Genomic DNA, 16,208 nt, shown 5'->3' with positions numbered 1-16,208 from the left:
TATAATGAATTACAATGTTCATTATAAATACATTTATAATGCATTATACATAAAGGCTTCAAGTAAAGTGTTATTGACTTAATTTGTTCTGTGGAACACAAAAGATGTTTAGATGAATGTCCTAAATGAGCTTTTTTATAGGGTTATTTTGAGGGATTATTTTGGCTAAACCCATAACTAAATGGGCTTAGAAAAAGATCTTGATTTCATAAATTATGAATATATATATTTGTCCCCAATTTTTAAATGTTTTAGGCAATTTTATCTCTCTTCTTGTTGTTTTTCCCATAAAAAAGTATCATTGACACTAGTAGAGACCATTTAAATCCATCTAAAAAAACAATCAAGAACCAGTGTCGCTATATGCATAAATACCATCATAAATGTTTGCTTTCAAATATTTATCATACTCACTAATTTCTTCAGAACTTATTTGCTGGATCGGGTGTTGAAGATATTTCCTTAGAGTTTCTCTGTGTGGTCTTGTTTCACAACATTCTTTTCACAAACTTGTTCTCTTATTTAGAGAGGTTTGTTGGTTGTTTCCTGATTTATTAGTTCCTTTATAAGATGGGAAAGCAGTTTTCTGGTCTTGTTTTGTTGTTTATAAATCAAAAAGGATGTCATGGATGTCTGAGTTTGAACTGATTAGGTTAATGCAGTCTTGGTCAGTAGATCTGGATTTTTGCGTAGTTCATCAGTTCATGCTGTAACTATAGCATCAATGCACTTAAGTTCATCTCTCTATGGACCTAGAGGTCGGGTTACTTCTGCGTCATGTGTTTGAGAATTACGTCCAAACCTCAGCCATCCAAAACACGAGATTCTTTGTTCTTTAGTCACAGTCCCCACCCAGATACCTTATCCATGATTACATCTGTGCGTGACCCAAACCTCTCCAAAACAGACCCCTTCCAACAATAGCTCCAATATCTGTTTAATATATGTTCAGTTATCTTGTTTAGTGAACCTTTTTAGGACCCTTTCCACATAATTGTATTTCCCAGCTGCAGTCCATTACACTATTCAGTTTGTTTTAACTGTCATCATTAAACAATAAATCCACTGTCATATCAGTGATTCTGTCATATATATTTTTTTATCTCTTACTCAATGTTTCGCATTATCTTTCCATCTTTTTAATTTATCTTTTGGTATTCTGTCCTCAGTGCCTCTGGCAGCGTACAAGTGGCTGGTGTGTTTCTTACTGGGTGAGAGCCAGAGGAAGCTGTTTCATGAGAAATCCTCTGGACTGGGAGACTTTGAGGCACGAAACAACAGCCAAGTATGTTTTAATCCTGACTTTAATAGCATCAGACTTTAAAATGACATGCTTGTTTACTGGCAGCTCAGAGGGAGGTGAGGTATGCTATAGGTTTATAAAATGTACAATTACCCAGCTGCCTCATACTGTACCTCACTCTAAGGCCATGTGTCCACCAAAGCGTTTTTAGCCAGCTGAAAACGCTAGGCGCTCTGCTGAAAACGCCTAGCTGTGAGCGCTTGAGAGCGTTTTGGCAGCGTTGCGGGGTTTTTTTTCAGTTTAGACACGTTGCACGTTATGATACGGAATATCCGCGAAAGTGTTACTAGTATGTCATTTCACACATATTCTGTTTCTGTGTTGATTCTATATTAAAATGGATACTCCTATAAGCATGAGCCCCGTCTGATTGGTCGTGGCGGCGGTGTTGCAACAATCTATAGAGATTTTCTTAGTGTTACTCAGAAAACGGGTTATACTTTTATTTCATTTGAAGTACTTGTACTAAATGTTACGCTCTTAGATGCTAGAAAAACATCCCTATTATCTTTAGCCTTGGCTACCGTATATAGACCGCCAGGGCCTTACGCTGATTTCCTAAAAGAGTTTGCAGATTTTCTCTCAGACCTATTGGTCAATGTCGATAAAGCATTAATTGTTGGAGATTTTAACATACACGTAGATAATCAAAATGATGCGTTAGGGGCTGCGTTTATAGATTTATTAAACTCCTTTGGGGTTAAGCAAAACCTTACCGGACCAACTCATCGTTTTAATCATACACTCGATTTAATTATATCACATGGAACCGATCCAACCGATATAGATATCATTCCACAAAGTGATGATGTAACTGACCATTACATGGTAACTTGCATATTACGTACCCCTGTAATATATCATGCTGCGCCGCGTTATCGATTAGGCAGAACAATCCTTCCATCCACCATAGATAATTTTTCAAATTGCTTATCGGATCTGTCTCAGCTGCTCAGTGAACCCAAACAAACAGATGAACTTGAGGAACTAACCAGCACTATGAACACCATTCTCTCTGGAAAATTGGATATTGTTGCACCTATTAGACTAAAAAAGGTCAGAGAGAAAAGTAAAGCACCATGGTACAACAATACTACGCGTTCTAAAGAGAGAAACCCGTAATTTAGAGCGTAAATGGAAACAAACTAATTTAGAGGTTTTTAGAATCGTTTGGAAAGACAGTACGTCACGTTATAAAAAGGCCCTAAAAGTAGCCAGGGCTGACCACCTCCGCAAACTAACAAATAAACAAGCGTCACCTGAACAAAATATTCCGTTACAGTTTAGTAGTAATGATTTCATGAATTTTTTCACTGAGAAAATAGAAAACATCAGAACCACAATTGTAAACGTTCAATCCTCAATCGCGCCTTATAACTCAGCCTCGATTATCACCCCGCAAGAACAATTACAGTGCTTTACAACTATAGAACAAATAGAGTTAAATAAACTTATCACTTCCTCTAAAACAACAACATATTTATTAGATCCCATACCAACTAAACTACTGAAAGAAGTGTTACCTATAGTGGAAGAGCCTCTCCTCAAAATTATTAACTCATCTTTATCTTTAGGTCATGTTCCAAGAACATTTAAACTGGCAGTTATAAAACCTCTCATTAAGAAACCACAATTAGACCCAAATAACCTAGCAAATTATAGACACATTTCAAATCTTCCTTTTATGTCTAAAATACTAGAAAAAGTGGTGTCTGCCCAACTGGGCTCTTTCTTGCAAGAAAATGACATCTATGAAAAGTTTCAGTCTGGTTTCAGGCCGCACCATAGCACTGAAACTGCGCTCGTTAAAATCACAAATGATTTACTTTTAGCTTTTGACCAAGGCTGTATCTCAATACTAGTTTTACTTGATCTTAGTGCTGCGTTCGATACTATAGATCACACAATACTCTTAGATCGACTACAAAATTATACTGGTGTTCAAGGACAAGCATTAAGCTGGTTCAGATCATACCTATCTGACCGATACCATTTTGTCTATTTAAATGGAGAAAAATCGATCATAACTCCAGTAAACTGGAGTGCCGCAGGGATCTGTGTTAGGCCCTCTATTATTCTCAATATATATGCTGCCACTTGGAAATATTATAAGGAAACATGGAATTAGTTTCCATTGTTATGCTGATGACACTCAAATATATATTTCATCATGGCCGGATGAAAACGCTAAATTATCCAAATTGACAGAGTGTGTTAAAGATATAAAAGATTGGATGACGCGCAATTTTCTTTTATTAAATCCAGACAAGACAGAGGTACTAATCATCGGTTCAAGAAACCGCCCACAAAACCTCTCACAATACAACTTTAACATACCGTATTTTCCGGACTATAAGTCGCACTTTTTTTCATAGTTTGGCTGGTCCTGCGACTTATAGTCAGGTGCGACTTATATATCAAAATTAATTCAGACTGAGATGAACCAAGAGAAAACATTACCGTCTACAGCCGCGAGGGGGCGCTCTAGTTGGCGGAGTTGTTCAGAAGCGACACGGATGATGAAGAAAATGATGAGGAATGAGATCGCGGGAGCTTGGTGAACTTGTACTGGTAACTTGCTTGTTGGACTCGCTGGCTTATGTTAATTTAGCTTATTCAGCCTCCCAGATTTGTTCTTTATGCTATTGTGTAGCTGAATAACGTGTGCAGTGCGTGTGCGGTGCATGCTGTGCAGGAGCAGCACGCGCTAAAGTGCTTTCACATAAGCTGCGTTTGCAGTGCGTAACTGACCCGCGGCTGTAACCCCAAACACATTGTATTTCAAATCCAGAAGTTATCAGCAAATTTTATTTAAAAAAAAAGAAAAAGTTTTTTGTCAGCATTGCGATTCTCTTTATACGTGTACTCTTTAATAGACGTATTCACGTTTAAACACAATTTAAACAAACTATTATTCAATGCATTACTTCTATATAATTATATATTAAGTTGCTCAAGCAAGTGGTAAAATATTTAACCATGCACTTATATTAAAATCATACATTTTAAATTAAAACTTAAAATTGACAAAAACAGCAGACTTACCCTTTCTTTTGCATAATTTAAATCTTTATACAATAAATCTTGCATGTCACAAATAACTTGTTTTTCCACCTCCACGAATGAGACGAGTGTTGTTCATTATGTCGCCTTGTTGAAGTAAATTGTAGTTTTCCTTGATTTACCAACGCTTGAAGTAAAAAGATGACTGTGAAAAATAGTTGGCTAGTATTTAATTAAATGCATTTATGATGAAATTACTACATTTTCATGTCAATCTGGTCAATCGGTGTTCATTTTGACCACAAACCGTGTGCTGTCACTTTAATTCAGCGCGTGCAGCACAGCAAAAATAGACTCGGTGCGGAAACGATCGCTGCACTGCTGTATACGCACCGCACCTGGAACGGATCGACGGACTGCAACCGCGTGCATTGTGAAAGCTCTGACCTGTTAACAAGGGTACGGAAAAATATACGCACTACAAACGGAGTATGTGTGAAACGGGCGTTAATGTGTTACGTTAACATACTGGACACCTATTCAGTCTGTTGTTCTGTGTGCTACTGTGTAGTTGAATAACTTGCCTTTCCTGATTAAATGTCTGTTCTTGGTCTTGGATTTTGTGAAATAAATTTCTAAATAAATGCGACTTATAGTCCAGTGCGACTTATATATGTTTTTTTTCACTTCATGAGGCATTTTTTGACTGATGCGACTTATACTCCGGAGCGACTTATAGTCCGAAAAATACGGTAGTAGGATGTCCTGTTACTTTATCCTCTGCAGTAAAAGACCTGGGTGTTATACTTGACTGCAACCTGTCTTTTGAAAATCATATTTCATATGTTACAAGAACAGCCTTTTTCCACCTTAGAAACATTGCTAAGCTACGTAATATGCTATCAGTTTCTGATGCAGAAAAGTTAGTTAATGCGTTCATGACCTCGAGACTAGATTACTGTAATGATTTATTAGCTGGTTGTCCTGCATCCTCAATAAACAAGCTACAGTTAGTCCAAAATGCCGCCGCTAGAGTTCTTACTAGATCAAGAAAATATGATCATATAACACCAATTTTATCATCACTACATTGGTTACCTATAAAGTTCCGTATTAATTACAAGGTATTGCTACTGACTTATAAAGCCCTAAACGGCTTAGCTCCAGTTTATTTAACGGATCTTCTATCGCCCTATAATCCATCGCGCTCTTTAAGATCACTAAATTCGAGGCTTTTGGTCATACCTAGGATATCCAGATCCACCAAAGGAGGGAGAGCATTTTCACATTTAGCTCCAAAACTCTGGAATAGTCTTCCTGATACTGTTCGTTGCTCAGACTCGCTCTCCCAGTTTAAAACTAGATTAAAGACGCATCTCTTCAGCCAGGCATTTATATAATATTTTTAATCTTACAGTTAAATCCGGTCTCTAGTTCATAAACGCCAGAGGAGAACTGGCCCCCGACTGAGCCTGGGTTCTCCCAAGGTTTTTTTTTCTCCATTAGGTCACCTGATGGAGTTTTTCGGTTCCTTGCCACTGTTGCCTTTGGCTTGCTCAGTTGGGATACTTAATTTAATTAATCAATCAACAATACTATTGATCAGCATTACCAAACGTGGACGTTTTACACTAGAAACAAACACTGATGTACTATTTTATTTAATACTGTGAAGCTGCTTTGATACAATCTGTATTGTGAAAAGCGCTATATAAATAAAGTTGACTTGACTTAAAATGTCGATACAATGTAATATATTTTCTCTGGCTCTTGTTTTAAATGATTTTGTTCAGTTATTATGCTTGTTGTTGTCATCTGTTGACGTTGTACCAGCAGAATGTGGCGGTTGGTTGGTGTGGTATTAGTCCCGCCCCTCCTCCATTGTGATTGGATGGTTGGGTAAAAAGTGACAGTGATGAGCGCAGCGTTTTACCCAAAGTTGAACATTCTTCAACTCTCGGCGACCTGTAAAAAACATCGAGCGCTCGGCGCATCAGCGTGAAAAAAACCGCTCAGCGCCTCGCTACGCTCATGGCGTTTTAAAAACGCGGCGCTCCCATTGAAAACAATTGAAAAAACATGCCAGCCGCGTGGAAAAACGCGCTTTGGTGGACACACGGCCTAAGTGTGTTAAGATGTTACATCTTATACCAGATATGGTTAATAACATCATTAGAAAGTTATATTTTATACAGTGCAGGTCACTTGTACAGGCTCTCTCTCTCTCTCTCTCTCTCTCTCTCTCTCTCTCTCTCTCTCTCTCTCTCTCTCTCTCTCTCTCTCTCTCTCTCTCTCTCTCTCTCTCTCTCTCTCTCTCTCTCTCTCTCTCTCTCTCTCTCTCTCTCTCTCTCTCTCTCTCTCTCTCTCTCTCTCTCTCTCTCTCTCTCTCTCTCTCTCTCTCTCTCTCTCTCTCTCTCTCTCTCTCTGTCATATATTCTAATCTATATAATGAGCCAAAACACTATGAGCAGTCACAGGTGAAGTGAATATCATTGATCATCCCCTAACAAGGCCTCATATTAAGGTCTGGTTAGATGGTAAGCAAACAATCAGTTCTCGTAAGCAAGATTTTGGATGCAGGAGAAATGGACAGGAATAAAGATCTGAGTGACTTAGACAAGGGCCAAATTGTTATGGCAAGGTGACTGGGTCAGAGTTTCTTTAAAACAGCAAGGCAGTTTTCTTGTTTTGTCAGGTTTAAAAAAAAAAAAACGATGTATGCTGAGTTCATCTACTAGGCCAGTCACGTCATGTCAAAAACTGGGCCAATTTACCTGAACCATAGACACATGTGCTGTAAACACATGTGCTCAGTGTTTTCCTATTGTCTTAAAGTCCTTAGGCTTATTTGAAAGTAGACTTTTGACTGAAAGTTATAGTTATGCTATATAATATCCATTCAAGAATCATGTTTCACCATGTAGATTTAATGTTGTTATTCATGGGAGAATGATATGTTGTTTTTGATAATATATTTTAGTATCGGGCTTAATCATTGGGCAAGCGCACCCTGCGTTTCCCATAAATACCTTCTGTACAGTCCCGTCCCGTTTATGACTTATATCTAATATAAAACAGGCCTCTGGTTCTTCATACATGTCTTAAACACTGAACAGACACTTGGCTCAGACATATCCCTTACTTAATATCTGTTTCACTGAGCTACAAATCTACATCACACTGAGCATTTCAAAGGGCCGCTGTCTGACCTCTTGAAGGATTTAAACCCTTTCTGGCATTCAGATTCATTTAGATCCATATATGTGCTCCATGGGGTCAGAGTCACATGCAGGATGTGTGAAAGCTACTCGCATCACGTTTCTGATGATGTTAAAGTATCATGGTATGACCAAATCAAGCATCAACACAGTAATAAAACACAGCCGTTACACCACACACACATACAGTGGCCTAGATACTGACATTTACCATTTAAAAAATCTTTAGAATTTTTTATTCATGTAAAAATTTATACCATTTTGGAGCAAGTACTGTCCAAAACCAGTCATAGATTTATTCATTAGATCCAGTCATTTCTGGTTTAAATCGAGATCACTTCCTTTTATTACTCGCTTATCTTCCGCCATTCTCAAGTCAAGGGTCCTATATGCTGACCAATAGCATATCTTGAAAACTAGAGCCAATCAACAATTTTAAGCATAATTTCCGTTCTCAGTGACCCATAATTTTATTATCAAATAAATGCAGCATAAGTGACTTCTTTCAAAAACTAAATAGACTATTATTTAATAATGATTATCACTGCACTCTCAGAAAAAAGGTACAAAAGCTGTCACTTGGGCAGTACCTTTTCAAAAGGTACACCTAATATGTACCTTAAGTTACTGTACCAATATGCACCATTTAGGTACACAAGTGTACCTTTTGAAAATGTATTGCCCCAGTGACAGCTTTTGTACCTTTTTTTTTTTTTTTTCATGAGAGTGTACTTAATTATTCCAGTAGTCTATGTGCGTGTTATGAGGGTCTAGTCTAGCTAAAAAGATGTAGGGCCCTGTTTTAACGATCTGAACCGCAAGTATCAAGCGCGAAACGCAAGTAACTTTGTGGGCGGGTCTCGGCGCTGTTGCTATTATACCGGCGGGATAAATGACTCTTGCGCCTGACGCAAATCTAAAATGGGTTGGTCTGAAGTAGCTTCATTATTCATAGGTGTGGTTTGGGCGTAACGTGAAATAAACCAATCAGAGCGACATCTCGCATTCCCTTTAAGAGCAGGCGCGCTTGTTCCATGGCGGATTGCTATTGTAACGGCGGATTTGCCAGGCGCGCGCCAGGAGCGCTTCACAGCCGAGGAGACCGACGTTCTCCTCAGGGCCGTAAAACACAGAGAAGTGACATTGTATTGGGATGGGAGAAACCCACCCAAATTAGCTTCGGTTAAACAGGCGTATAATAATTTGGGTAAATGTGTAAGCTAGATTTATGCCTATTTTTTCACATCTTCATGGACACAACAATGATTTCCCTCGTGTGTTAATATTGTTCCTTGTAATAATGTATGGTTTTCTAAAAATGAGAACTGTGTGTAGATGAGATAAGCAAAGTGCATTCGCGTTGTGCACACGCTGCATTGATTATGGCCAAGCATGCGCCCTTAAAATAGCATCTGAATAACATGCGCAACGCGCCACTGACTTGACTAGGCTAGGTTTTTCCTGGTCAGTGGCGGAATTGTTTTCTAAACCTGCAAAATAGCACCAGGGAACGTTTGCGCCGGAACACGCCGCCTCTTTGCGCTGAACCGCCCCGGGGAACGCAAGTTCATTTCCTAATTTACCGACGTGCGTCTGTGGAGGGAAAAGTCCGCTGTGATACATGCGTCGGTGTCCAAAGTCAATTGCGCTGGGTGCAAGATAGGGCCCGTAGTCAGTTAAAGGCCATATGATATAATGAGTGGAGTTTGGACTCTGTTCACCTTGACTTCATATGAGCTTTCTGACACATAAGAGAGTGAGTTTAACTTGAGCTTTTAGGAGGAACGAACAAGAATAGAAGGGGAAACAGACAGAATGGGATCGAGCAGGTTACAGTAGGTGACCAATGATTAAATTGTCCTAAAACCTGCAGTGAGAGCAAGAGGAAAATTAATACAACAGACGTCCCTCACACACATTACTGACCCAGCAACCACCAAACACAGAGAATCACTCAGTCTCTAGCAACCAGACACAAACACAAGCACAAGCTTAGGTCGTGAATATTTTTTTTTTCTTTTGAATTTGTTCCCTTCTATAAACATCCCAATTAGTGTCTCGTCTGTGTGTCATGACCTGGCTCGTGATTATGTGAGTCGAACATTCAGCTTCATTTACCCCTTGACTCCATAAACACTCATCTCTCTTTTCCCCCTCTCTCTCTCTGTAGGTGTATTACTGTCGCTCATTGGCTATTGCCTATATTGAGCACACAGTGCTGCAGCGTTTCCATGACCTGATAAAGGATGAACAGACTCCAGCTGCTCTCAGATCAGTGCTGGGGCGTCTCTGTGCTCTCTATGGCCTGTGGACTCTCACCAACCACATGGCCATCCTGTATCAAGGTAAACAGCATGTTAAAATGATTTCTGAAGGATCATGTCACACTGAAGACTGAACAAATGGCTGCTGAATAATAATATTAATACTTTTAATAATATTTCACAATATGACTGATTTTACTGTATTTTTGATCAAATAAATACAGCCTTGATGCACATAAGAGACTTCTTTCAAAAACATTTACGACCCCAACACTTTGGATGGTAGTGTAGCTCTTACACCAACACCAAACGTTTGGTGTTTAAGGTTTCTTGAGTTTGATTATGGTCTGTTTGTGTTTATAGGAGGTTATTTTTCTGGTCGTCAGCCGGTTGACTTCATCCAGACAGCCATTCTCACGCTGTGTGGCCAGGTTAGTGTTGTGTTAGCTGTAGTGCAGATACAGACACCCTCACTAATAAGTGCATGACGATGCAAACATCAGGAAGGCTTTTAATGCACTCTCTCTGTGTTAGCTGAAGGATGATGCTGTGGCGTTGGTTGATGTGATCGCTCCTCCTGACTTCATCCTGAACTCGCCCATTGGCAAGGCAGATGGTGAGGTAAGAGAACACATTCACAGGCACACATGTGCACATGAAGAACACTACTCACCAGCCCTCCACTGTGACTGTGGAATCACTTATACAGACAAATGTCTCCAAGAGCTGCAGAAGTGATCATCTGATTTACAGTGACTCCAAAAAGGATTTTCTCATCCATTTTTGCAGTGACTTTTAATCAACTGGTCACAAGGTCATTTTAAGTGGATGTACTGAATGAAGTCAGTTCCTTTAATTTCACACAGGTGTCCTAGCTGAGTAACTAGTGTTTTTATCGAATTTTTTTTTATGTTTTATATGAAAAGTGTTTTTATAGTATCTTTGTTGAATAAATAGCGTTTGCTATGTTGAATCTTAAGCAGTGTCATTCATTTTTGTTTGGTGTTGGTGCAGAATTAGCTGTATAAGCTGTAAAAATATACACACATACATACATGCATATAAATGAACAAATGACACTTGATCCAAATGTTAAAGTATATGTTTTTTCACATTTAAAGAAATTTAAAACATTTTAAAGCCACTGTTATGACTGTGTATTCATGTGACTGTACGTTTTTTTTATTTTTATATCATATTTATCATTACTATTCATGTATTTACTAAACTTTTTATGGAAAAAATACATAATTATACCTTCAAACTTCAAAGTTGTTTACAGATTTGGAAATATAAAAAGGTGTTTTTTAAACAGAATCATTTCCCCTGCTAGTCTATTAAATAAGTTGAGACTGTGAGACTGACAGCTAGTGATGATGCAATATTTACTGGAAAATATTACAGCTTAATGTGTCACATAAGGGGGGTAAAGTTAACATCACCTAATAAAATCAACAATTATTAGAACTTTGGGTGGTGCATTTATTTCCTCTTGTCACAAAAAGAAAAAAAAACAGTGCAGTTAATTAAAACAAACTGGAAAAGTTGGAGGGGTTTTCCATTGTGCAAGACACTGCCCTCAAGGGGGTTTAATTCATTATCCCTCAGAAACAAGATTCTGACTAGACATTATGGTCACTGACTCATTCCTTCAGTCATATTCTCTCAGCACTTGTTTGGCAGGCCATTCATTTTGAAGTTTAAGAAACAACAGTGCCTTACTGAAACACTAGACAGAGCAGTCACATACACACCCCACTGACACAGACCTTTATACCGATTCCCCTTCTCAGTGAGACACTTTTCATGTTTATAGTTCGGGACATGCTTACTGGAAATGAACTCTTCACTCTGGCATTGAGTTCTTTTTTTTTCTGATAAAAGGGTGAAAAAGTCATTTTTTTTATGAAAGCTCTCCACATGCTTGTTTTCTGACTGTTATTGTCTTGTTACTGATAGTAAGTCGCATGGCTTGACCTTATTTTGGTCCAGCAATGCAAGTGTTTTTTGTAATCAATGACTTTGCGATTCAGTGTCTGTCTGTTTCTCGTGTTTCAGCTCTACAAAAACCTGTGGTCTACAGTCATGCAGGGTAAGAACGTCTTGGAACGGCCATCTTGGTGGGCTGAGTTTTGCTCTGACAAACCTGCAGTTGGATCTTTCCGAGCCAAACTGTAACTCCTCATGCCGGTCAGCTTTTTGGAAAACGGGATCGTTGCAGACATTCGTCTGTTTGTCCTTAAAGCCAAACAGTTTTATGATGTTATCATACTGTTATACAGTTTTCATTGATAAATTCAGCCTTAATTAAGTTATGAGCTTATGGAAAAAGACCGGGAGGTTTAAAAAGTCCAAGAAGAATCTCAACCATGTTGATCACTGTAAAATTATGAACAGATACACTAAAATTTACTAAGATCAGCCTAAAGTAATATGTGTGGTGTACTGTAAACATTAATAAGAGCACTCATAACACTTTCTAATTCATTTTGCCAACTCATTGGTTTGGTTTGACTCTATAAATATTAAAGGTTTGAGTTATAGGCTGTCAGACCTATTGTTTGAATGCACAAACAACTAAACCATAACAAAACCCTCAATAACAGTGTTCAGAGGAACTAATTTTACAACATTTCGTCATGTTGATAAGTGCATTCATCTAGATCTACTTAGGAGTGAATATGTATGATTGATTGAGGAGCCATTATGGATGATGAATGATTGTTTAATACATTATATGTTATAATATGCAAGAATGTAATTATAATAAATTGTTACTTTTTATCAAAATAAATACTTTAAATGCTTTGAACTGGAGTCTTTTTATTTAGACATGAATGTGGTGCATCTGTACAGTATATTATCAAATATTACCCCATGTTGAAGCATGAGACAGTAAAGTAACACTGTAGTTTGACATCTTGAAAACCATATTAACCTCGAAACTGTTACTAATTGAGATGCCTGATTCAGATGGTTTTCCCCTTTTAAAGATTATTGTGCAGGTCATTAGCACACTTAGCACAAGTGTTATTGTCATGGATTTGGGTGAAGATGGACCATTATTGTGTGCAAGTGCAGGTGAGGATCTATACTGCATTATAACAAAGTTATACTTTACAAAAGAGTGATACTGGGGCACACTCTTAAAAATAAAGGTGGGTTCCAAAAGTGGGGTTTTGCAGCAATGACATAGAAGAGCCATTTTGGTTTCCCCTAAGAACCTTTCAGTGAACAGTTCTAAAATGAAGTGTAAAAACATTATAATAATCTGATGAATGTTTTTCTACTATAAAGAACATTTTGTGCAATGGAAAGGTTCCAATCCATAAATCCGACATTTGGCCAGATGAGAACTGGCGAATCCAGTTTTTCCCGAGGTTTTTTTCTTAATTTCTCTCACCTGATGGAGTTTGGGTTCCTTTCAACTATCGCTTTTGACTTGCTTAGTTGGGGTTCAAAAGACACTTCATATTCAGTAATACTATCACTATTAGTCACTGTCAGATGAGAACAAAGCTTTAACTGAATTGAGCTGGATGGTGACACTGTAAAGCTGCTTTATCGCTGAATCAAATTTGATCGACACTGAACTGGATTGAATCAACTGACTTGAGCCGAATAATGAAATTTCTGTCTTTTGCTGCTTAGCTGAATTGAACTATAGTTTCATAAATGATTAACTTTACACAGTTATTGAACTGAACTGAACCAACAATGAGCTGACTTGAACTGAATAATTACACTATTGTCTTCTGTAGAGATGCCTTACAGCGGAATTGGAATTTGTCTCATAATTGATGAAGTTTTCATCACTGGTTCTGTTATTTTCTTATTTATTACTGTGAAGTTGTTTTGAAAGAATTTGTATTGTATAAAGCGCTATATAAATAAAGGTAATTTGACCTTCATGGAACCATCATGGCAAAAAAAAGAACCTTTTAAGAGTGTACAAACCTCAAAAAACCTCCTGGGGAAAAAAGGACTTCCAGTGTTGTGTAAATGTTAGTTGTGTAAAAGCTACTCAGATCGCAGCCAATCAATCTCTCTTTTGTGTATACTGTATATATATACACAACCTTATTTATTCCCAACCGTGGGCCAGCACAGTACTGCGCGCCATGGGATTTTTCTCCTCCTCCCCAGCACCACTTCTCTAGGTCTGTTTCAAGGTTTTCTCTATTGTACATTGCAGCAACAGCATGTATCCTAATCCCTGTAATTCTGAACATGTTTTAGCAGTAAACCTTCCCTTATGCCAGCAGCAGCAGCCTAGCAGATCTATAGTCTGGCCAGACCAATCACCTAAACTCCTTTCTTATCAATTAAATGTTGTTCATCTTGTAAGGCTGGAAGCTTACGCTGCTATTTTGAACCAATAATCGGAACAAAAGGCAGTTGAATTCAAATATTTATCTGACTCCTCCATTAAAGTTGTTGTTATTCTTTAACCGACAGGAAACCTAAAGATGAGGCAAATGGGTATTGATCAAAAGAAGAACATTAACATATTCTCCTCAATGCATGTTTAACCAATAGTACCTACATTGTACATTAGGATACTTTAATATCTCTATTATGTTCACCAGAAGTATACCTTTAAAAGGATTTTTTGAAGTATAGGGCAGTAAAGAGTTCTGTCCATATTTCCTCAGCCCTACAATCTCATGTAAAAGTATAACCTTAAATGCTATTTCAAAAGATGTCATGGTTAGATGTAAAGTGATTTAAAGGGATGTAAAGGGAATGTGGCACTTCTAAACTTACAATCTTGCTATTTACGAAGGTATTTCAACCTAAACTGATCTAGGGAATCTAATGGTTTATCCTGAGGTTTGACCTCTGTTTCCATGCCTTATTTAGATACAGAACCAGGTTTAAAGCCAAAGACAACAATTCCAAACTATTATGCAATTCCTACATTGCCAAAAATGTCTGCCTTTATATGCAGATAACTATTTAGCAGAATATCTCATTGTGTATTTGTCCTCTTTTTCATCTGTTCTCAGAACTTGTTGCTCTGTTGTCTTCCTTTGTGCACTCTTTGTGTCCCTATCTGCACTATGTGTGCGACTGAGAGAATGTGTCTGCGTTCCACACATTAATGTGAGGTCTCTGGCGATGGCCCTGGACAAGTGTGCACTTCAGTGTCAAGTCTGTGTTTGTGTTTATGCAGGAGCGTGTCTCATTGAGTTAACATTCTTACACACACATACAAATCTGTTTCTCCTTTGGGAAGTTTCACTAGTTTGTTTTATTGATGTGGTCGGGTTTAGAGACCAAAGCCTGCAAGTCATTGTGACCCTAATTCACAGTAGATGAACTTGAATGAAACCATATGAAATGTGTATTGATGTCAAATAATGATGAGTTTATTTGTTTTATATTCAGCTATACAGTATATATCAGCTATTTCACTTACTAAAAATTATTATGGTTTTTCCACATGGTACCATGGTAATACCATGCTGTTCTTTGAAGTTATGGATATGATAATTCAGTACTGTGGGATACATGTAAATTACCTTCTGATACATTAACCACCACAGTACTTTGAGTTGTCCTAATGGCTGAAAGGCAATCTCCCTTATAAATAGAAAGATATAAAGATATAATTAGTTTTGGTCTCAGACCAACATGTTTAGACATGATTTTTGTGTGGAAACCAATGGCTGGCATGCACTTTAGGAGCTATAATTAGCAATTAGCTGCAAAGATTATTATTATTACAGGACACACCCTGTGTAACACATCTTTGTTTAATTTATTTTTTCGTGCCATGTCTTTATTTACCCAGCCTGTAGACAGTAAGATCCGTTCCAAGTTGAACCACTTGGGTGTGTTGGCATAGCACTTTAGCCACAACGCCATGCTAATATGCTAAACCCAAACAGAGCTAGTCATCTGTTGACCCAATGTCAAGTTTCTATTTATCCTAACTCAATTCTGATTTCCTCCATGGTCACATGTGGTTTGGCCTAAACGCTGTGCTTCAGCACAAATGACCATTTTAAATCAGCATGTTTGACAACTGTGCAGAGAGAAATCTGATAAGATGTTACATTTCTGAGGAAAACAACGTTAAAGGGATCATGACATGTATTTTTTAAATATTTAAAAATGTTATTTGAGATAAACTTATCTTTTTTTTTCTTTTCTTTTTTTCTTCAACCCTCATTTTGGCCCTCTGTCTAAAATTATCAGTTTTAAAGTCCCTCTGTGGTGAAAATCAAGCTTTTAATGTTGTTTAGGCTATAGAGCTGGTATAAGTCCCGCCCCCTCCGCTAATCCCCCTGGACCTCTAGGTTGAAAAATCGTCAATGCAAGTGAATGGGAGAAAATAATTATTTTCTGGTCCCGTTTGAATTGTGCCATGAATGTGAACATATGTTGTCTGTGAATTTTTAATATAATTTTTCG

At 37.9% G+C, this 16,208-nt stretch overlaps 1 protein-coding gene across 6 annotated transcripts in view; it reads left to right on the top strand.

Annotated features, from left to right (window-relative positions):
• The window catches only part of acox3 (acyl-CoA oxidase 3, pristanoyl), a 31,769-nt gene extending 19,171 nt beyond the window's left edge, over window positions 1–12,598 (top strand). For all 6 annotated transcript variants that reach the window (XM_079866763.1, XM_079866765.1, XM_079866764.1 and 3 more), the window contains exons 14-18: window positions 1,170–1,285; window positions 9,695–9,869; window positions 10,152–10,219; window positions 10,323–10,409; window positions 11,847–12,598. In XM_079866763.1, coding sequence (XP_079722889.1) covers window positions 1,170–1,285; window positions 9,695–9,869; window positions 10,152–10,219; window positions 10,323–10,409; window positions 11,847–11,966 — 566 coding nt within the window. In that variant the 3' untranslated portion in view covers window positions 11,967–12,598. The remainder of the gene's footprint in view (window positions 1–1,169; window positions 1,286–9,694; window positions 9,870–10,151; window positions 10,220–10,322; window positions 10,410–11,846) is intronic.
• Window positions 12,599–16,208: the final 3,610 nt, after the last annotated feature.

This window comes from Squalius cephalus, assembly GCF_949319135.1.
Source record: "Squalius cephalus genome assembly, chromosome: 3".
Lineage (NCBI taxonomy): Eukaryota > Metazoa > Chordata > Actinopteri > Cypriniformes > Leuciscidae > Squalius > Squalius cephalus.
The sequence above is the reverse complement of the archived record's forward strand: the minus strand, read 5'-3'. Positions and strand labels throughout refer to the sequence as shown.